This window comes from Medicago sativa, chromosome 2, assembly GCF_051527215.1.
Source record: "Medicago sativa cultivar Bolivia chromosome 2, Bolivia_mono, whole genome shotgun sequence".
NCBI classification, from domain to species: domain Eukaryota; kingdom Viridiplantae; phylum Streptophyta; class Magnoliopsida; order Fabales; family Fabaceae; genus Medicago; species Medicago sativa.
In genome coordinates, this window is record NC_140750.1 from 11,276,132 (window position 1) to 11,299,924 (window position 23,793).

At 30.3% G+C, this 23,793-nt stretch overlaps 1 protein-coding gene across 1 annotated transcript; it reads left to right on the plus strand.

The window, feature by feature from the left end:
* The first annotated feature begins 7,962 nt into the window (after positions 1-7,962).
* On the plus strand, positions 7,963-10,786 carry LOC146944517 (uncharacterized). Its single transcript, XM_085742885.1, has 3 exons — positions 7,963-8,241; positions 8,499-8,574; positions 9,081-10,786. Exons 1-3 carry the CDS (start codon positions 8,212-8,214, stop codon positions 10,490-10,492), a joined length of 1,518 nt encoding a protein of 505 aa, XP_085599011.1. The 5' UTR covers positions 7,963-8,211; the 3' UTR covers positions 10,493-10,786.
* The last annotated feature ends 13,007 nt before the right edge of the window (positions 10,787-23,793 follow it).

Sequence of the window (23,793 nt, forward strand, 5' to 3'; positions counted from 1 at the left end):
GATGTGGTGAATAACATTTGGGGAGAAATACTGAGGTGGCTAGAATTTTAATTCATAACGTCATTAAACATGTTTGTTCATTGGGAGTGTTGGAGTAAGGAAAGTAGGAATAAGAGGATTCATAAGGGTTTATGGTTAATTTGGCATGCGACTATTTGGGAAATTTGGAAAGCAAGGAACCATAAAATTTTCAAGAATGAGATCAGGGATGTGGAGACTATTGTGGAGGATATTAAAGTGTTATCTTGAAAATAGAGTTTGAGTAGGTTAAAAATTTGGACGTGTCTATAAAGACTATCTCGTTAGTTAACTGTTTCGATTGTCGATGACTATATAGAGGCGGGGGCTGTTTTTGGTGGGTTGTGGAGTTCCGGCTACTGTTCTGGTTGTATCTGATACAGATTGTAGTGGTTGTAGTTTGTAAGTTGTTGGTGGTCGGTGCAGTTTTTTTGAATGGTTTTGCCTCTGTTTTCCTTTTGGGTGGCAAACAGTTCATATGTTGCAATGTTGAGTTTGGGTGTAGTTTTCATAACCTGTTGTGGTTGTGTTTTGACCTACTAGTGTTATAGTTTTAATTCTATTTTCATTTGCTTCTGGTTTTATGTGGTATGGCTGGCGTGTGTTTGGTTGGTTTGGGGTGGCGTGTGTTTGGTTGGTTTGGGGTGCAATATGGGTTTTGTTTGTGTGGTTAGATGAGGTGTTTTATTTTCTTTGGCGGTTGAGTGTTTCGTCTATATGCATTAACCGTGTATTTTCTTTTATTTGTGCGGCCGAGTGTGTCTTACACATGCTAACCTTAATAAATTTTGCTGATTCAAAAAAATTGACTTCTATCATAATCAAAGTTTCTTTGATATTGTCTCGAAGTCCAAATTTGTTTTATGAAAAGCTAAAACCCACATCTGTTTAGGGGGCCAAAATCGCAACTTCTGTAAACATAGGGGGCTAAAACTGCTATTAAGCCAAAGAAATACTACATCCGCCCCTAATTATAGGAGCCTTTTGCAAAAATTACGGAGATTAAGAAAGTTGGTTGTAGTATTAAATTTGTATATAATTACTATTGTTTTTACAATTTTATCCTTAAGAGAGAGAGTTAATTCATGTTTTCAACATAATATTTATTGTAGATTGAAGAAAAAGATGTAAAATAAACAAGGGTATGTTGGTAAAGAAATAATTAATGCACTTGGAAATACTAAAGGGGTCTTATAAAAAGGGACAATTTTTTTCAAAAGGGTCTTATAATTAGGGACGGAGGTAGTAATGTGTTTTTTTTTTTTTTGACAATGAGGTAGTAATGTGTTTGTTAAATAAAAATAGGCGTACCTTATGAAAATAGCACACCATTCATTCCTTTTTCTAAACATATTTTGAGAAGAAAAATTGTCTCTAATATAAGGTATTTTTCAAATTACTATATATATTTCCATTATTATTATTATTATTATTATTATTATTATTATTATTATTATTATTATTATTATTATTATTATTATTATTATTATTATTATTATTATTATTATTATTATTCACGTCAAAAATAAAATTTATTATTATTATTTTTGTTGTTGTTATTTTTTCAGATGAAATCCTTATGAATACCAGAAAGTGTTTTGGATTATGAAAAGTTAATGTTAACCATATAGTGTCTTGCAAAAGAAAACATATCTTGTTTACTTTAATTTGCATGTCTATACTTACAGTTAAAATAGACACGTTATATATATATATGAATTCAAAATATGTAAAATTCATTGAATCCCAATTCAGCCATTCACTTGATTGATTGAAGTAATACGTATACTTCACATACTTTGACTGAAAACATGGGAGCATAACTTCATTTTTGGCTTTGATAAAGTTCACATGATGCTCCCTGAGGCAGATACTAATACGAATTTTTGTCATATATCCTTAATATATGCAAAAGAAAAACACTTTACAAATTGTGCTTATAAAAATTGACAAAGGGAGTAATGAAAAGAGATGTTTCCTCCCTGGCAAAATAAGCAAAAGTAAGTAGTTTCACGATTTGCATACTTTTTTCTAAAATATAGACTAAGAACATCTCACGTTTTGCATAAGTTAAGCAAAATAAGCAAAAGTAAAATATTTTTAGTTCAAAAATATAGACAAAGAACGTTTCACATTTTGCATACTTTTTCTACAATGTAGTTATGGAAAAGTAAGTAATTTGGTTGATCTGCATTTGAAGCATTTGGAGAGCGTAAAATCGACTTTTTTTTTTTTACCTTAAAGAAAGTTTCCTTGCAACATATTGATCCCATCAAAATTCAATCTTGGGGGTTGTTAAAAGGTGAAAATCAAATGTGACCGTGAGCTTATCTCAGTCGGCATAGACATTACATAATATATGCAAGACCGGGGTTCAAACCCTGAATACCACTCCGACAAAAAAAAACAGAAAGTGAAAATCAAATATTTTAGTCATGACTTTGATCAATGAGCGACCAATCCTCTTTGTTGCCTTGCAAGAGTCTCACAAATTATAAGGTGAAATTAGTGTTTGTTTAGTGGCTTTACTTGGCACTTATGGTGCAAGATTAGCCATTAACTTTAATTCACATTGGAGCTCTCGATTTTTCGTGCTTAACTATATCTCACGTGTATACATCACTAATTCTATAATTTTTTTAATATCATTATTTTATAAGTTTTAAAAATCTCCAATCCAAATCCTAAGAAAATTATAAATAAGTTCTGCAAATTACTCCATATCAATAAATTTCATGGAAAAATCATTTATTTGAATATGATTTATTAAGTGGATTCTACAAAAAGCGAAGAGAGATAAGATGCTTATATAGTCATCCTTCTTCACACACATCCGAAATTTTTATTCCGAAGTGAGAGTACCTTTTTAAGTTGGTGTTAAATAGGTGAAATACTCATCATTATACTTGCTCTTACTATGACTCGACTTGGTAAAAATCGAATAACTATGACTCTACTTGCTATAAGACATATAATTTAATTAGTATGCATTATCAATGTAAAGTTATTTTAAATTTGCATCAAATGATATGACAACACGTCATTAGATTAATGTATAAAAAACATTACATATATTAAGATATAAATTGTCCCCGTGAGCATAGCTCAGTTGGCAGGGACAATGCATTGTTATATGCAGGGGCCGGGGTTCGAACCCTGGACACCCCACTTATTCACTTTATAAGGTGAATTCTAGCCACTAGACTACTTGACAAAAAAAAAAAAAAAAACTCAAAAGTTGCCAATGGCACTGAGCTTATCTTTTTATCACTTCATTTCATTTATTTATTATATATATATATATATATATATATATATATATATATATATATATATATATACACACACACACACACATATAGAAAGCACATTAAAGTCATTTATGTATGTCAATATATGTATTTATTTTCTTTAATGCCTTTGAATATAAGAAAGATATTTCTTCAAAGGAAGTAGTGACGATAAATTGGTTTGTCATTTTTCATTGAGGAACCTGTTGACGCGGAGTGAGTGATGAATGCTGATGGAATCTCACACCAAGTCACATATATTCAGCAAGAGAGTTAAGATGGAAAAAAATAAAAATAAAAAAGTCTTATGAAGATATACTCACTCATTCACTATATGTTTATCATCATTTTTGAATTATTTTACTGTAAAATAATTCAAAAAAATATTAACGATCCTTAAAAAAAAAATTAATGAAATACTAGTACTTTTTATTGGTACGTTGTTTACTCTTGGTGGTTCAGTAATATCGGTGTAAGTATAAAATTTATTTAGTAAATAAAGTATAAACTTTCTCTAAAAAAAAAAAAGAAGATAAGTGTATAATTGACAAAAGAAAGAGTTAATAAAATCTTACAATTTGAAACTAAGTACTCCTCCCGTTCCTTTTTATGTGTCTTTTTAAAAAATTAATACCAAAATAGCAATGTGTATTTTTTCACATTTTCTTCCTATTATTATACCCTCATTTTCATCCACCGATAAATTCATATTTCATCCACTTTATCTTTCCAATAAATTTAATATGTTATGTTTCTCCCGTAACAAACAATTATTATCTTTTTGAAAATTCCAATTTTTTTGCGCACTCTCTCTCATAACAAACAATTGTCTATTTTCTAAATATTGTGCACATTTTTTAATTATTGTAAGTCAATATAAAAATTATTTCAACTTCACATTTATCAAAAGTTAAGAAAAAATTAACTTTCTTCCAACTCCTGTAATCAAAGTTAATGCTTCAACTAATGCTAGAGTCACACTTAAAATTTTTAACAATTGTTACTCTTCTTATTTATAGAATTTTAACTCTTCTTAAAACCATTGTTTGGAACAAAATTTTGTTTAAATTTGAAGATAACAAGAAACAAATTTTGTTTAAAAAAACAAACAAATTTTGTTTAAAAAAACAAACTTTAATTTTCCAAATAGATAACATTAATTAGTTTTACTGAAAAAGATAAAAGTAATTGACAAAGGGTATAATTGACAAATCGTACCCTTAAAATACCAAAAAAACAGTTAAATAGGAACAAAAAATTCACCCTAAAAAAACACTTAAAAAGGAACAGAGGGAGTAATAAATAAAACAATTTTTCTCCTTCAAAAAAAATAAAACAATTTATCTTCTAAATAATGAAAATTAAAAAGAAATAAAGAGACTATAAGCAATATATATACTTTTGACCCTATTTGTAAATTAATTTCACATTTTTTCATATATATATATACACACACACTGTACCTCAGTTGATGTACACCGATTTGAAGTATAACTAAAAAAATTAAATGTAATTTATCTAAATTTCATTAAATTCATTTGATTTTTTGCTTACTTTTAAACTTTGATGGAGTGTGTGTGTGTGTGTGTGTGTATATATATATATATATATATATATATATATATATATATATATATATATATATATATATAGGGGGCTGTTAACTTGCACCCACCTAAAAACACTAAGGTGCAAGTTAACAAACTGCACCTACTTGTACTTTACTAAAACACCCTTTTGTCTCTATTAAACTTTATTTTAATTAAAAGAACATTTTTGTAAATATCATAAATAATATTTGTTTATAATAGAAAAACATGGGTGTTTTGGTAAATAACTAGTAGGTGCAGCTTGTTAACTTGCACCTTAGTGTTTTTAGGTGGGTGCAAGTTAACAGCCCCCATATATATATATATATATATATATATATATATATATATATATATATATATATATATATATTCGCTATAACCTTTCTCGTGATGAAGAGCATTAAAGCTTAACAAAATTATCATTTGCACATAGATGCTTTTAATAAATGTATAAAAAAAAAATGCTTCTTTTTTTGTGGTGGCCGGGATCTGAACATCGGACTTTGCATATATAATGGATTGTTCTTACCAGTTGAGCTAAGCTCACTAGGACAAAAAAAAATGCTTCTAATATTGATTTATCATCTCCCAATAGTAATGATTTTAAATTCGAATTAAATACATTACAGTTTTGCTTATATTGACAAATATTTGACCCATGAAAGTATTTATTGCAAATATGACTTTCTGCTTAAAATATTTAGTGACATTTTTTCAGAGGAACTTATTAAATACGACTCTTAATTGATGTAAATTTTCTAAGGATTTCATTAAATTTATATGAAACCCAATTTAATGAGTTCCTCTCATTCAACAATGAAGACTACATTGAAAAAGTGTGAGAGTATCTCTTCCAAGTACTCATGCATCCCATAATACATGTTAGTCTAGTTAAAAATTCATCTTATTATGTCATTCTAGGATGTTAATAAAATATACTCTCTCTCCGTCCCAAATTATAAGCAAAAAATACTCATTTTTCTTATCTCATATTATAAGCAAAAAAGTTTAACTTTTATCATATTTAATTATGTTTTTTCAAAAAATCTTGTTTTCCAAGGAGAAATTAAATGCAGTTTGCATTCATTATACTCTCTCTTTCATTTTATCTATTACTAATAACCAATACAAATTGTTTTTACATCTTTCTATAAAACTTATTCCAAGGATAACACGAAAAAATTATACTACAAACTACAATATTTTAGTTTTCTTAATAAATGTGATTTTTTTTTTTTTACTTATAATTTGGGACGGAGGAAGTAGTAGTTTTTATAAATGCCAGATAGATATAATATTAATATTATAAGATAAGGACAATGGAGTATAAGATAAAGACAACGGATGTACATGGTTTGAGGAACACTAGATGTAACCAAAAAGACCCACAAAAAAAAAAAAAAAAAAAACTACCTCCAGAAAACCAACCATACGTAACCAGACCAAGAGAGGTTCTTATCTTTTGAATGACAAATTATTTGTTAGATTAATTTTTTCTTCTAAATTAGAATTTGAACTCATGCCTTCCAACTTCTTAAAGAGATTTCACTTTTTCTTAAAGTGAAATCTTCTATCTTATGTTAAGTCTCATATTAAACCCACTAAAAGAATGACTTGAATTATACACAATAAGTATATACGGTCTCAAAATAAGCAACTTTTCACTTTTTATATTCATTTAATAAATGATGTATGTGATTCATATTATAGATCACATACATCATCTATTGAATGAATTTGAAAAGTGAAAAGTTTTTTACATTTGAGACCGGAGGAAGTATTTTGCTAACACACAATTCACATCCAACTCCCCGGAATCGAGTATAATTTGTATTTTTTAATCATTATCTTCTCTCATGGCATATAGAAAGAGAAAAACCAAGGGTATGGTTTCACTTTTAGAGGAACCAAAATTGATTCTTAAATTGTAAAATTGATCTTGACATTTTTTATTACTCTCAAGTTGAATTGATATTTCCTCCAAAATTGATTTTACCTGAAGTTAGATATGTGAGTTTTTTATTCTATAATTGATTCTAACACTCAAATATTTTGTTCGACCCACTTTTACATAAATGTATCCAAACATAAATCACTTTACCTCCAAGTCAATTTTAGCCATAATGAATGTAAATTAATCAATTCACACAAAATCCATTTTCATCAATGCAAAACCAAACATACACTAATGTTATGTTTGATTTTGCGGCTAGTTTTTGTGTTAGCTCGAAAACATGTCAGGTATTTCTCGTTTTAAGTAGTTTTTGTTTGGTTCCACTTTTGGAGGTGGCAAAATTAATTATAGAAGTGCAAATTTAATTTTGACATGTTTGATTTCTTTTGAGTATAATGGATTCTACTTGAAGTTATGATTTATAGTTTTTTATTCTAGAATTGATTTTTACATTCAAACTTTTTTTTTTGTTGCTAGATTCAGATTTATGGTTCAATTTACTTTTGCATAAATGTATTCAAACACAAATTATTTTACCTTCAACTCGCTTTTAAACATAATTAATTCACTCAAATTCAATTGATATCACAGCAGAGCAAAATTTACAAGTAGAATTTTCGTGTTGTAGCTTCTAACACGACAACAATACAACTGTGCATGAGTTTTGGGATTCAAACGCCAAAATAAACACACGCTAACCCAAGTGCATTTTGCATTATATCAAGTATTGTGCCGCATTTTGTGTGTCTAAATAACACGAAAGTTTGTTAGATTGTGTGTTAGGAAGCTTCTCATAGAATCTCAGTCAAACCAAAAGTTAGCATATGCCACATGGCATAGTTAAAATAAGGTCTTAGAAAATGTAGAAGTCTTTGAAGACACTCATGGTTGCCAAATACCACCCCCCCGATATCCTCCCTCCGTCTCTAAATTATAGTCGTTTAAGGTTTGTGCACGATTATTAAGGAAATGATTAATTGTGTTGATTTCAATGGTAAAATTAATACTCCCTCCGGTCTCATTTTTTGTTAATATTCTCACTCATGTCACATTTATCATATTTCTCTCTCTCCCTTTAACCTTGAAATACAGGTCTCGTTTAGTGACTACCCATTATTTTTTAACCTCCCTTCTCTCCCTATTTCTCTCCAACTCCAAGCCTTCTTCTTCACACTCCCTTTCTAGGTTTATATTCACATACCCTTCATTTCTTTTCTCCCATTGCTTCTTAAACCTTCATCTATAAAAACCAAATATCATAAACACATTCTACACAATATTCTCTCATCATAATTTCCTAGATACATTCTCACCTCTTCTACATCTCTCCCTCTTTGTTTCAACCCTTTGATAAAAAATGAGTAAAGAAGAGATTTTGAAGATACAGGTACAAAACAATTCTTCATAGCATCAACTTTGAACTAATATTCTTAATGCTTTTTAACTTGTTGAACTTTTTCTGTTTTAATTTTAATTTTGCCATGTATGTTTCTATGTATTTGTATATATGCATATGTCATTTACAATAAAGTAAGGTGTTTTGTTTTATCCTTTATGCAATACTAATTCTTGTTATTTTACAATGATGAAATTTTCACTTTTTTTTTCTTCTGTTTTTGGTGTTGGGATTGCTCATGCATGCAGAAATGTGTTCTCAAAGTGAACATGCACTGTGAAGGTTGCAAGCAAAAAGTTAAGAAAACCTTGAAGAAGATTGATGGTAAGAAAATCCTTCTATTCACTCTTCCGAATTGGCCAACAAAAAAAAAAATTCCCTTTTCATCACATTTATACTCTAAAAAAAACTCTTTTATATCAAGAGAAAAATAAAAAAATAAAAATATTATTACCACCATTGATTTACATACATTTGTTTTATTACTTTGATAACCCAAGAAAAAAAAATACTCAAGAAAAGCTTTGATTTTTTTCTCTCTCACTCTTAGAAATATGTATTTACCCTATTTCATTCACATTGATACTCAATATTATTTTAAAAATTCTTTTATTATATGAAAGGGAAAAATAACACAAAACTCATACCACCATTAGATTCATATTTTATTTCTTACTCTTTAAAAGCTTTATTTATTGATTTATTTTCAACTGAAGTATATTGTTTATTTATTGTGTAATACTTTAATTATATAATGAATCAACTGAAGTGTATCGTTTATTTATTGTGTAATAATTTAATTATATTTATTATGTAATTTCATTTTGTAGGGGTTTTTACTGTCGACATAGATGTTGAACAAGGAAAGGTGACTGTAGCTGGGAATATAGACCCAAATGTTCTCATCAAGAAGCTTGCAAAATCAAAGAAACATGCAGAACTTTGGTGCACTCCAACGGAGAACAGCAACAATAACAACCATAACATCATGGCAAACCAGATGAAGAACATTCAATTTGAAACTGGAAAAGGTGGTGGAGAAAACAATAACAACAATGGGCAAAAGGATCCTAGAAATAACCTAAACCAACCAACGATAGGTGGCCAACAAGGGCAGAATCCTCAACAACTGCTTCAACAACAGTTGCAACAGCTGCAACAACTGCAGCAAATGAAAGGATTTGAAGATCTTAAGGGGCCTCAATTCAAGGACATGAACATGAAGATGCCACCACCAAATCAAAATCCAAATATGAAAGGTGTTAAGTTCAATTTGCCTGAAGAGGGTGATGATTTTACTGATGATGAGTTGGATGAGTCTGATGATGATGAGTATTCTGATGAGGAGTTTGATTTTGAAATAGAGGATCCTTTGAATAAAATGAAACTATCTATGGGGGGTAATGGTCCTGCTCACATGATGATGAATGCTCAAAAGGGTGCTGGAAATGGTGGAAGCAATGAAATAAATGGTGGTGGCGGAAGTCGTGGAGGACTTGTGCCTGTACAAGTTCATTCCTTGGGTGGTGGAAATGGGAATGGAGGAAAGAAAGGTGGTGGTGGCAGCGGTGGAAATTATCAGAGTCAGAATCAAGGTGGAGGTAACAATAACAATGGTGACAAATATGGAGGTGGAATGCCAGAAGGTAAAAATGGAAATAAGAATGTTGGTGGTGGAGGAGGTGGTGGTATTGGTGGGATTCCAAATAACAATATAGGTAAAAAGGTAAATGCAATGGGAGAAAGTGGTGTTCAAGGTGTGATGAACAATGGTCTCCCAAACATGGGTTTTGGTCATCCTGGTGCAAGCCACGTCGATGGTAACAATATGGGTGGTATGCTAATGGGAGGAGGATCAATGGGAAACAACATGCCAATGATGGGCCAAATGGGAGGTAACATGCCAGCTGTTTCAGGCATACCAGAAGCTGCAATGAAGGACAATGGAGGAGGAGGAGGAGGAGGAGGCGGTATCGGTGGTGCATATGTAGGTCCTGAAATGATGATGGGTGGAAATCCATACCAACAACAACAATACATGGCTGCAATGATGAATCAACAAAGGGCGATACCAGCCGGTGGAAATGATGTATTTCAACCAATGATTTATGCAAGACCACCAATGGGTGTTAATTACATGTATCCTCCACCTTATAGCTACCCTCCTCCACCTCAACATCCTCATGATCCATACTCCAACTATTTCGATGAAGAAAATACTTCAAGCTGCAATGTTATGTGAAGAAATGAGATGCTAAATTGGTGATGCTGGATAGAGAAAAGAAGAAGAAGTGAGAACATCCAAGTTTTTAAAAAGTTAAAAAAAAAAAAAAAACCTGAACTTTAAACTACTATAGGGGGAGTAACTTATAAATTTTATTATTATATAATATATTTTATGGTTATCTTGGGAAAAATTATGAGATGTAATGGGATATGGTCCTCCATATGAGATGTCTTTAAATATGTGTATATTAGTTGCAAAAACATCAATAATAAGAAAAAGAAAATGACATGAGATCCATTGTTTTCTTCTCCCTTCCTCGTCATCATAGATAGGTCACATGATTATCAGGATGATTATGGGGTCATCTAAGTCTATCCATCCATCTAAATCTAATCAAAATAGTGATTGTCTGATTCTAATGAGTGGGCTCCATCTAGTGACCATTGTTCAAATTATTTTTTTGTCTGTTTTTATAAAATCAATGAACTAATTAAGGATTAAAGTGAAGCCAAATTCAAACTTCAAAAACATGGCAAGTTTAACTCTTGATCAATTTTTAAGTAATTTAATAATGTCAATAAGTATTTAAAAGTTACTCGAGATTCTAAGGACAACTCAAAAATGGGTTTAAGTAATGAGCGTTAAAATTAAATGTTTGGTTTTGCGATATTAATTTATAGTGAATAAATTGTTTTTGTCAAATTGATTTTACTTAAAAATGAGTTGAATTTAAAGTTATTTATGTTGTAAACAGTTATGCAAAATCGAGTTGAATAAAAATTCGAAAACTTCAAATCTTAACTTCAAATTAGAATAAATTTGAGAGCATAATAGCAATTCTACGCAGAAGGAACATCACGAGATATAACCAATTCCGAAATTCAAAAAAAGAAAATCTAAAATTTAAAATATCTCCATTCATTTATAAAGAGGTGTGTTATCTAGCTAAATACATAAGTTAGAAAAATGTTTGAATGATGTATACGATTGTTTGGGGTTAAAAAAACTAGTGCAAGTTGCACTAGGTTTAACCAGTTCAGTGGTTCGAACACTGACCCAGGCAGGTCACACAAGCTAATTACATATTTGGTCATGTAGCCTGTCTAAACTGCTCATCCCTTTGGTTCTCGGTCTGATCGATCCAACCCGCCGGTCTGGGTTTTAAAATATTGATCATAGACAATTTGCATGATTATCATGATGATGATAAGGTCATCTAAGTCCATCCATCCATCTAATAATCAAAAAAGTGAATGTCTGATTCCGTTGAGTGGGCTCCATCTAGTCAAGATTGTCCAAAAGCATTTGCCAGTTTTTATAAAATCAATGGACTAATTAAGGATTAAACTGAAGTCAAATTTTAACTTCAACAAAATATGACAAATTCTCTCTAAAAAAAAGTGGCAAATTCAATTCTTGATAAATTTTTATGTAGTCTAATAATGTCAATAAGTGTTCAAAAGTTATCGACATTCTAAGGACAACTAAAAATGGGTATAACTAATGAGCGGTAAAACTAAATGTTTGATTCTACGATATTAACGGATTGTGAATAAATTGATTTTGTCAAATTGATTTTACTTAAAGATTAGATGAATCTAAAGTGGTTTATATTGTGTACAGATATATAAAAGTGAGTCGGACACAAATTCAAAAACTATAAACCTGAACTTCAAGTTAGAATCAATTTGGGAGGATAAAATCAATTCTACGCGATAGAAATCGAACATGTCAAAATCAATTTTACACCTTCGGAATGACATCTCCCATGTCAGGTAGAAAAAACCAAGTGTATATTTGGTTTCACTGTTAGAGGGCCAAAGTTGATTCTATAGGTGTAAAATTGATCATGAAATTTATGATTGCTCTCAAGTTGAATTAATTTTGTCTCCAATTTTTTTTTTTTTAGGCAAAAGCATGAATATATAAAATAAAACAAAAGAGCTACAAAGACTGGAGAGACATTAGACCTGACCCAAGTAAAACCCAAAAGGGGATGCAAAGATATGAAAAAGACGTAACACATCATCCCTAATTTATCTTAACAAAAATTCACTTGTCACAGGCGCAACCCAGTGAACCCGCAGACGGGAACGAAACCAGATTATTAAAAAAAATATGAAAAGTAAACATCTGTAAAGATCAATTATGGTATAATTTCGGCGAATGGATCGCCCGTCAGCACAATAACAAAATCCAAGTGCCAACAGCTCCCTGAACCAAGCAGCAAGCATAAAAGCTCTTTCGAGCACCAAGTACCAGAGTGCAGGCGTACAAAACGACTTGAAACATGCAGATCTCAGTAAATCTGTAAAAATCAGAGAGTCAAAGTAGTCAAGCCACCAAACACAATAGGTTTCAAACATACGCGTAAGAACTCAGAATGAGGGATAGTCCAATACGACGATCTATGTGCCTTGGCTTATTCGCGACGATAGCGACGTCCAATCTATGTTTAGGAATATGGTTGAAGATAATATATTATATATGTGTTCGTTCCATCTGCACATGCGTAGAATGTCGATAGATATTTTATGCAATGATATGTAACATGTTGTTTAATTATGAACACTCTTTAATGTTTTGATGAATTTCAAATATTCGTGTAATTTTAACGAAATGTCGGATTGATTTAATTATGGACAATTGTAAAAGATCATGTATTGTTCTTGTTTATGACTCATTATAAATGGTGTATGAGTTGGATTGCCTCTGGAAATGCTCTGGTTGAATTACAGGTAAAAATAGGCCGAAAATGGCATGAATCCATTATGCAGAAGCCATTGTTTGCATAATTTGATTTCCTTGGCAATTAACTGCCGATGGATCCGGCGACAGTTAACTGCCGAGGAATAATGAAACCAACAGCAATTAGCTGTCGATAGATATTTTGGTCTTTTATTGGTGTATTTCAACTTAAACACATGTGTGAACATCAAGTTTCATTAATCTTTGTCAAGAAGTTGTAGTTGTAGATCTTAAAACTTCAACTAGTTTATTCTGTTTAATTTAGAATTTTCTAATTCAAATTTTAGAGTTGAAATTATTTTAAAACAAAGACTATAAATGAACATCGAATGAGAAAAAGTTAGAAAACATAAAAACTTGATTGTTTCTTTCAAAAAAAAAAAAACTTGATTGTTAAAATATTATTTCACATGTTCCCTTGAGCATAGCCAGTAGACTACCTATATATATGGGTCTTGTTAACCGGTGCCTCCAGGGCATTGGTTAAGAAGCTAGAAGTATAAAGAAAATATTCCATCCGTCCTGCAATAGATGATTCATTTAAAAATGTGCAATTTTGACCTAATTTACTTTGACCGTATTTTTCTACTAATATACAAAGATAAATAATATCATATAAGATGTCGTTAGATTCGTCTCGATGAGTATTTTCAAAATATCAAATTTTCATAATTTTTTCTAATATATTATTCAAGATATTTAAGCTCAAAGTTATGCATTGACATGCGTAATAAGGTCAACTGTGTCAAGTATTATGGGATGGAGGAAATATATAATTTGTATTGGAAAGTGCAATTTTTAAACTTTTAAAACCTGGAATACACAATTTTCAAGGAATCATTTCCTTTTATAATTTCTTAACGAGTGCGCACCAGTTAACATTTCCTTATATATATATGGGTCTTGTCAAAAAATGGAAACAATTGATAACTTTTATGTAGAAAAAGTTATTTTTTTATGTTTCAATGTATTAAATACACAAATTTTAAGGCAAAACAATTGATAACTCTTATGTAGAAAAAATTACTTTTTGATGTTTCAATGTGTTGAATACACAAATTTCAAAGTAAAGTTTCTAATTTTAACTTCTTATCAAGTGCCCTAAGGGTATTTGTTAACATTTCCATATATATATATACTAGCTTGGAAACCCGTGCCAAGCACGGACTAGAATTACGACTATTTTTTTTTTTTATAAAATCTAATTAAATAGCAAATTCATTATTTTATACACAATATATAAATAGAACGCATTGTTATCGGATTTTCGATTGCATATATATGCAAATATCAACATGTATATAGTTATTTGGATTTTCGTATCGTTAAACAGGAATGATTTAACGGATGTAACGTCGAAACATTAGTATTTAATGCCGGAATATTTTACATGGATGGCTAAGATGGCTAAAATTTATTACGGAGACGTGAGTCTTTTTTTTTATTTTTTATGTTCTGCATATAACTGGGGGTGTTGGAGTCTCGAGGCCTACTGCTGCATATACAATTAATTGTCCCAACCCAACCAATCGTCTCTACCAGATGCCCTTATATATAGTTTCTTTCAAATTCCATGATTTCTATAGTGGATACCGTTATATATACATAGTTAATATCGTGCATACACTTGATTCATGTTAACATCCAACACGAATTTGTAATTATTCAATCGTGTAACAAATAAGTATAACAAACAACGACAAAGACACCAACTATCTATCACATTTTTTAACTAAGCATATTATAAAAACACAACAGAAAAGGCTTGAAAAAGGACTACAAAATTGTCCTGTGCATGCACATAGACATAGGCGCTCCAAAGAACAAAGAAAAAAAAAGACGGATATATAGCAAATTGTATAAAAATTGATCACTCGGCCTGTTCTTTGCACAACAATAAATGTCATTGGATTTTATACAATGAAATAAGAAGTGTGATCTTAATTGTTAGTTCCAGAATTGTAGTTTATCTAGATGACCAATCCATTACTCTTTCTTTACGCAACTATTAGAATGGTTGCAAGTAGAAACAACCAATTCATATCCAAATAAAAAATATATATTACAACGAAGTTTAAAAGAGAAACAAAAAAAAATACCCACCTGCGTCATCAGGAACGACCGGTTAAACAATCCAAAAAACATCACGGTACACAAAATTAGTGGTCTCAATACACATGCGATTTTCTTCATCTAGTATAAGCATTTTCAATCCCTTTTTGGAAGTGACCCTCGACACAGCGACATACAAATGTCCATGAGTAAAAACCGGTTTGGAAAGATAGATTTTAACATGAGACAACGACTAACCCTGACTTTTATTTATTGTCATTGCAAAACACACAGCCAGCGGGAACTGTCTCGTAGTAAATTTGAAAGGCAGTTCTGGATCACCCGGAACTAAGTTCAGTATTGGAATAATTACTTTTTCACCAGCATTTTTTTGGTAATAACAGTAACACCGACAAAGTTCTTCCCAAGATTGTCTACAATTAACCTAGTCACATTGCACAATTTAGTTGCTTGGTCAATGTTCTTCAACAACATAACTCGACATTCAACTTTAAATCTCAACTTGTGGTTTGGAATACCAGAAAACTTGATATTGTTTAAGAATTTGGTGGTAAATCCATTCGCTTTGTACCTCACTATTCTCGTCTGATTTGCAAACCTAATCAGAACTGGTATATTCCTTTTTGTCTCCTGGAACCAATGATAGAAGGAATTTGTTTACGTGATCAACTGCGTCCAGTGTGGGAGCAAGTATCCCTCGCGTTTGGAAAAAAATCCGAGATCTTCATGTTTTGCGAAAAAATCCGGATATACAAAATCAACCAGAGAACACAACAAATCAGAGGAATCTTTTATCAGCAACTCATCAGGAATGGGTACCTTAATTTATCCACTCTCGTTGGTGGATCCTATTCCATCTCCAATTGAAAGCATCCAATCGACAAACTTTCTTATCTCATCTTGCTCGACACGAACGGTTGAAGCACGTAAACACATATTTGTTGTAAGTGTGAGAACCTTACAGTGACTCCACAACTTTGATGAGTTGATGGATGAAGCAAGTATGTCTTTTCTGCATCCTTTTCTTATCACTGGAAAAATTTGACTGAAATCACCGCCCAAAACCACAGAAAGACCCCCAAATGGTTTGTCTGTATTATCGACACCATCATAAAACATTATATCATGCATGGTTTTGTCAAACGCCTCAAAACAATAACGATGCATTATCAAGTGTCAAACACTCCAAATGGACACCCGTGTCAAGCACGGGATATAATTTCGTCATATTTGAGGGAGAAAATGCTCTGATGTATCAAGTGTCGATTAAAGTTCAATATTGAATAAAAAAGTGGAGGTTGAACAACAAATAAGTTCGATGAAGATGTGGTATCGTTCTCACTTGTGTGGTTTCCCTTTCTGTAATGTGTCGAATCACATCAATGTTGACTCCCCTATAAAGCCCAGAGGTGGTATCATATCCCGGTTCAACATTGCAGATGGCGGATGGAGTGCTTCTTGGTGGTCTGTCACAGACACGGAGAGTCTCTTAATGGAGATATGTTAATCTGTCAATTATGAGATGAAATTTGACATTGGATGCAAGATTAGATGTTGAAAAACATATGAGGGAGATTATCCCTATACCTAATGCTTTAGGACTTTGGGTGAAGAAGTGATGTCGATCCACTTGTGTTGTTGCTCTTTGACAAATATGATGATACAACCCAATGTAGGTTCCAATGGAAATCGCAACATTATAATGATTTGTTTTGTTAGTTTTTGGGTGTCATTTGTTTAATTTTTATTTAAATTTTAGTTTTAGGATGTCATTCGCTTTCAAGCAATTTTTTATTCAACCTCTATTATTTTAAATTCCTTCACTTTTGGTCTTTGGTATGATTTGACAATGGAAAAATGTAGACGTGTTATACTACGTTGACAAAATACATATTTAATAGACATTTTAAATTGATGCGACATTTTTAATGAATCTATTATTTTGGTAGCATAATTACCCAGTAATTTCCAATTCCTTAAATAAATTCATAAAATTACCAACAATTGATTCTATTAATTATATTGTCATAGATAAAACACACTCTCCTTAGTTTTACTTCTTATCATTCCTCTCTTGTTCAAATTCCTTTTTCTTCTTTCTTTTTCTAATTTACTTTCTATCTCCACATTAAAGAAAGGAACAAAGACACCCGTCTATAAAATAGCCACCAACTCACATTTTTTTACCATGTTGGTCCTCTTATCTTATTTTGCTATCTCACCATATCATAGACACAAAGAATCTCACACTTAAGGGAGGGATGGTAATGTGTCATTTGCAAGTAAAATTTCTACATTTGATGCAAGAGTATATATTGAGCAACAAATAAGTTAAATGACAAATATACCTAATGTCTTAAGGTTTTGGATGAAAATGTGGTGTCAATATCACTTATGGGGTTTCTCTTAGCCAAATGTGATGATCCAAGTCTAATAGGTTCCCTCGGAGCTCCATACATTATGATAAATTGTTATCTTAGTTTTCGGATGTTCTTTGCTTAATTTTTTATATTAAAGAAAAATTTTTGGATGACGGTCGCTTTCATGCAATTGCTTTTATTCAACCTATGTTCTTTCAAATACATCCACTTTTGAACTTAAATCTTGTTTATGGTAGCCTTGGTCCCAATCCCAAATAAAAAAAAAAAGAGGGTTGTGTTAGCATCTACAACAAACATAAAAAAAAAATTAAAAAATTGAATCTCTATAGCCAACTCCACTTGGTGGGGATAAGACTTGGTTGTTGTTGGTTGTTATTGCACCTTCACTTTTAGTCTTTGGTGGAATCTGACAATGAAAAACACAAATGTTTTATGTTGAGTTTACAAAGAGACATTTTAAAATGACGTGGGACTTTTTTAATTGAATCTATTTTTTTTGGTAAAATACTACTCATAAATCTCCAATTTCTTCAACTAACCCATAAAATTACCAATAACTCACTCTATTCCTAATACCTCCACAGACAAAATACAAACTTTTTTTCCTTATCATTTCTCTCATGTTCAAATTGCTTTTTCATATTCTTTCCTTTTCTGATTTCCTTTCTCTCTTTTCATTAAATATGGGAACATAAACCACCATCAATCCACCTTTTTTACCATGTTGTGCCTATGTCACCAAATCAAAAATGCATCCAGTCTCACACATAAGGGAAATATGTTAATGTGTCAATTTTGACTCAAAGTTCCATAGTTGATTCAAGAGTAGATGTTGACAAACATATAAGTGAGATGATCAAAAAAGTTTCATAGACGATGCATCAAGTCTCTTTGTATTTTTTTCTCTTTTCTTAATGAAGTTTAGAGGTTAGCAGTCATCCTGCTACCTCTTTATGCTAAAAAAAAAAAAAAATGACCAATATAAGAGTAGATGTTTAAGTTTTATATTAAAGTTAACGTTTAAGATGTTGTTCACTTTCATGCCATATTTTTTAATTAATCTCTAGTAATTTAAATCCCTTCACTTTTGGTTTTTGATGGATTTAATCATGGATAAACTCTTATGTGATTTGTTGAGTTAACAAAATATGTGTTTATTAGACACTTTTAAATGTTTTTTTTTAATCGAGCCTAAATTTTTTGTAAGTTAAATGTTTATTCTTTAGTATGAACACCTGCACCAAGCATAGTCTAGTATCATTTTCATTTGTGTGGTTGATCTTTGTTCAATGGATAAATGCACACCAGTGTTGACTACCCCACAAGGTTCAACGATGGCATCATATCCCGATTGGACTGTGAGGAAGCAGAAGAGGTTCCTAGTGGTAGATCCCTGCAGTGGATAGTCTCATACTTGAGGGATAGAAGTTAATGTGTCAAGTCTGAGTTAAAGTTTCATATTGGAGGTAAGAGTGTATGTTGAGCGACACATAAGTGATGTGATCTATATACCTAATGTCTTAAGGTTTAGGATGAAGATATGGTGTCAAACTCACTTAAGTGGGTTTTCTTAGTCTAATGTAATGATCAAATTCAATGTAGCATCCCTCGAAAGTCTCAACATTACGATGAACAGTATTTTATTTTTTATTTTTGGATGTCATTTGTTTATTTTTTTTTAAATTTAGTTTTTTGATGTCTTCCTCTTTCATGTGAATTTTTTTATTCAACCTCTATTATTTCAAATTCATTCAATTTTTGTCTTTGGTGGCAAATGAGAGTGGAAAATTGCAGACATGTTATGCTGAGTTGACAATATATGCTTATTAGACATTAAAAATAATGTGAGTTTTTTTTAATTAGATCTAATTTTTTGATAAAATAATTACCTATATGTAGTGGGATCTGACAATGGCAAAATGTAGTTGTGTTGTGCTGAATTCATAAATACATGTTTATAAGACATTTTAGGTGAAATGTGGTATTAATCTCACTTGTGTGATTGCTCTTAGCCTAATATGATGATCGAGGCTCCCCCTGAAGCCCCAACATTATGACTTCTTAGTGAGATTGTATATCATTTGTTTAATTCATTGATCTTAAAATCAAGTCTTTCAGTGTCATTCATTTTTATGCTATTTTTTCTATTTAACCTCCATTAGTTCAAATTCTTTCACATTTTGTCTTTGGTGAATGTGAAAATGGAAAGAGGCATATATATGATGTTGATTTGACGAAATACATGCCCATTAGATATTTCAAAATGATGTCACATTTTCTAAATGAGTCTTATTTTTTTGTTAAAATAATTACTCATAAATCTCCAGCTTATTCGACAAACTCATAAAATTACCAGCAACTCACGCTATTTCCTATACTCTTAAGAACATATCACACACTTTTTTTTTCCTTTATCATTTTTCTTAGGTGTAAATTCATTTGTCATTTTGTTATATTTTCTAAGTTTATTTCCCTCTTCTCATGAAAGAAAGGAATGAAAATCTTCTTGCATGAAAACACAGCTAACCCACCTTTTTTAGCATGTTGTGTCTCTGTCTGATCTTATTTGTTTATATCTTTATAGCACAGACATAAAGAGTCTCACACTGAAGGGAAGGATGTTCACGTGTCAAGTATGAGTTAAAGTTCAACATTAAATTCAAAAGTATATTTTGGGCAACATATAAGTGAGGTGACCAATATAACTTATGTCTTTTATGGTTTTGGTAGAAAGAAATTCATTGTGGTTTTTGATTTTATTTAAATAACGACATTAAATGTTAAACCTCAAAAATCATTACTGTGCAATGATAATTAAGGTGTTATTCCATTTATATTTTTCTTTATAAAATTAACCATAAATGTATTATTATTTTTTTGTATTATAAAAGACTTTTATGTGCACTATGCTACTAAAAGGGAATTGGATTATCTCCATTGAAAATTTTCTCAATTTTTATCCATTTTCCAATCTACACGATTAAAATACGAAAACCATTCTTTTATAATTTAATTCTCAACTTCTCTCTCATGTTTAATTGTTGAGATTACACTGAAGAAGATTTGAGAGAATTTTCAATGTAGAGAATCCAAATCCTACTAAAAGACATGATGTATTTTGATTTTTTTTTCAAGAATTTTTTAGAAAAAAATCAATTTAATTTAGTTGCTGATATACTCTCAGCTTTTATATACTTGCTTTTATTTAATATATTTTTCTTTGCTTAAAAAAAAGATAATAATACAATTACATCATTAATACAAATTTCCTTCTCTAATAAAAATAGTGCACATTAATGAAAAGATATACATTAATAAATGTAAATCAATCAATATCAAAATAATTTAATACCCTAATAAACAGTAATTACAATTATTTACTTTAATATAGTTAAGGCAAGGTAGTTAACGTAGTAAATAGGTTTTATTTTGATGATGAACTTAAGTGCAAAATCAATTGTCATATTAATGTGTGATCAATTACAATAGTAGTATTGTCTTCTATCGTCTTGTTCCTGCCCTTGCTAGATACATCCTTAAGACAAATTCCTAAAAATATAAAATATTGATTCAATTTATAATGTCATCACCTATTATAATTATAATTGACATCTATCTTCCAACTAAAATGGTAGTATAGCTACTATCATAGTTATCTCTTTCATGCCAAATAAAAAGTTCCAATTAAAAGAATAAAGAAGCACGTTTGTCTTTTGTTCCCTTTGGATCTCAACTATACTTTTTTTTTCCTTTCCATAATTCAATCTTCATGAATATCGTCTATTCATGAATAATTTCTGCAAGTTAAAAAGTCAAAACACACAAAAAAAGTTATAAAATATTCAACAACACAACTTTATACCGAAGAAGAAAAACTACATTGTATTTGTTAAAAAAAGAAAAACATACTCAAAAAAGACTTTCAATAATATGAATTACGAAAACTCGTGATTCTCTTACATATATCAAAGAAATCAAATAAGTTGTTACAATACATGGGTCATGTACATTAATAAGAGAAATGTGTAAAAAATTGACATTGTAACAAAGAGAGAAAATAGAGGTTCATAGAAGACTTTCAATAATATGAATTGTGAATAGAGAGTTGTGTGAAAAGTGTGAGAGTCAAAACAGATATTTATAGCCAAAGACATAAAGTAACCAAAATAATCAAGTGCTTGATTCGTGCATATTGTAACGGAAAAAAAAATTGTACATTAATATTCATCAATTGGTGGATTTGATCTTAGAAACAAAATCGTAATAATTCAAACCAAATGATTTTATTTTATTGATAACTTTTTTTTTGACAATTTTATTTTATTGATAACCATATATTTGACATCTACTTACGCACACTATTTTTTGACCAAATATATCTTTATTTAATTTTAGTGTGTAACAAAAAAAACTAAAAATGTGTATAAACATATTATGTACCATATCATTCCTTTCATGCTGCATAAACTATGGAAGGCGTTACTAAAATTTAGAGAGCTGTCTCTTCATATTTAAAAAGAATTATTGTGATAAAAAGACAAAAAATAAAGGAAACGAAAACAAATAAAATTATAAACATATGAGAGAGAGAGAGAGAGAGAGAGAGAGAGAGAGAGAGAGAGAGAGAGAGAGAGAGAAGGTGTGTGTCACAATGAAGATAGAGAGAAAGGATGTGTGCTACGATGAAGATGAAAATGATGACAGACATATTGACTATATAGAGGGGGAAAAAACCTAAGTAAAAGTTAAAAGGATGACATGTATGCTCAAATTTGATTGGTTGGTAATTTTAATCATGAATCATGATTGGTTGATAATTTAAATCATGAATCATGGTCAATTTTTATTGGTTGATAATACAAAACATATTCATGATAGGCTATTAAAATTAAAATGTTTATAATTTCCATTTTTCTTTTTAATAAATTAATTGAAATAAATTAAATTTGTGTGAGTGATGCAGATGACATAAATAGCATGTGAGTAAATATATGGTAATTTGAATCTTTGATCAAGCTAATGAGATGAAGCAAGAAGGAGTTCCAAGTGTACTTTTCAAAAAAAAAAAAACGGCAAATGTTTATAATATAGATTATTAGTATTTGGTTTAAAAATAAGTACCAAAACTTATGGTTAAATGTTGCAATTGAAATGCTTGACCGGTCGATAAAGCTAATCGTTTTTTTTTTAACAAATCGGCTGATTGTTATATGCTTTGAATGATCCATCCTGGACATTATTGATATTGCGTATATTGAAAAATAATAAGCATCATCAATGTCATGTATTGTAAAAAAAAAAAAAGCCTTAATCATCGTTGGTAAATTAAATACTCTTATAAAATAGAGATAACATTTTAGGATAATTCATCAAATTATGATTTTTGTTTCTATTATAAACTTTTTCATATTTATTGTGTACATAAAAGAAAACATTGGTGCATTAAACAACAATTTCAAATTCTGACTCTTTGCACAACATTTTCGGTTACCATACTTGGATTTCAATTTTGTTTGTTTTTTTTCCTATTATAAACTTCATCATACCTTGTGTGTACATGAGAAAAATCATTAAATGAACCTTTTCACTAATAGGATGCCAAGTGTACTTTTAAAAAAAAAATAGTGCAAATATATATAATAGAGATATATATATGAGTTTTGCTAGAAGACACATTTTATGAAGGTGTCTTTTAGCAAGTTATTCTATGAGCATTTGTTAAAAGACACCAATTAATTTTTATGAAAGTGTCTTTTAGCAAAGTTATAATTAAAAAGTGGAAATCACACGTTCAGGTGTGGATTGCTAAAAGACACCTTCATGGGTGGCTTCTAGCAAAACCTTATTAATATATATATATATATATATATATATATATATATATATATATATATATATATATATATATATATATATATATATATATATATATATATAGTGAGAATGGATCTTTTATGTGAGAATGGTGAGAATGTTTATCAACCTTTACATCAAAAACAAGTGGTCCAGATTAAAAGCCTCATTTTAAACCTCTCCTTATTCTATCAATTCTCATTAACCCTTATTCATCTTCTCCAACCCACTCCCAGTCGTACGCTTTCAATCAACCCATCA

Excerpts from the sequence above, each read along its gene's own strand:
- LOC146944517 (XM_085742885.1), top strand. The coding sequence starts at position 8,212 with ATGAGTAAAGAAGAGATTTTGAAGATACAG. Across the intron at positions 8,242-8,498 it reads AAGAGATTTTGAAGATACAG|AAATGTGTTCTCAAAGTGAA; the intron begins GTACAAAACAAT and ends TCATGCATGCAG. Across the intron at positions 8,575-9,080 it reads AACCTTGAAGAAGATTGATG|GGGTTTTTACTGTCGACATA; the intron begins GTAAGAAAATCC and ends TTCATTTTGTAG.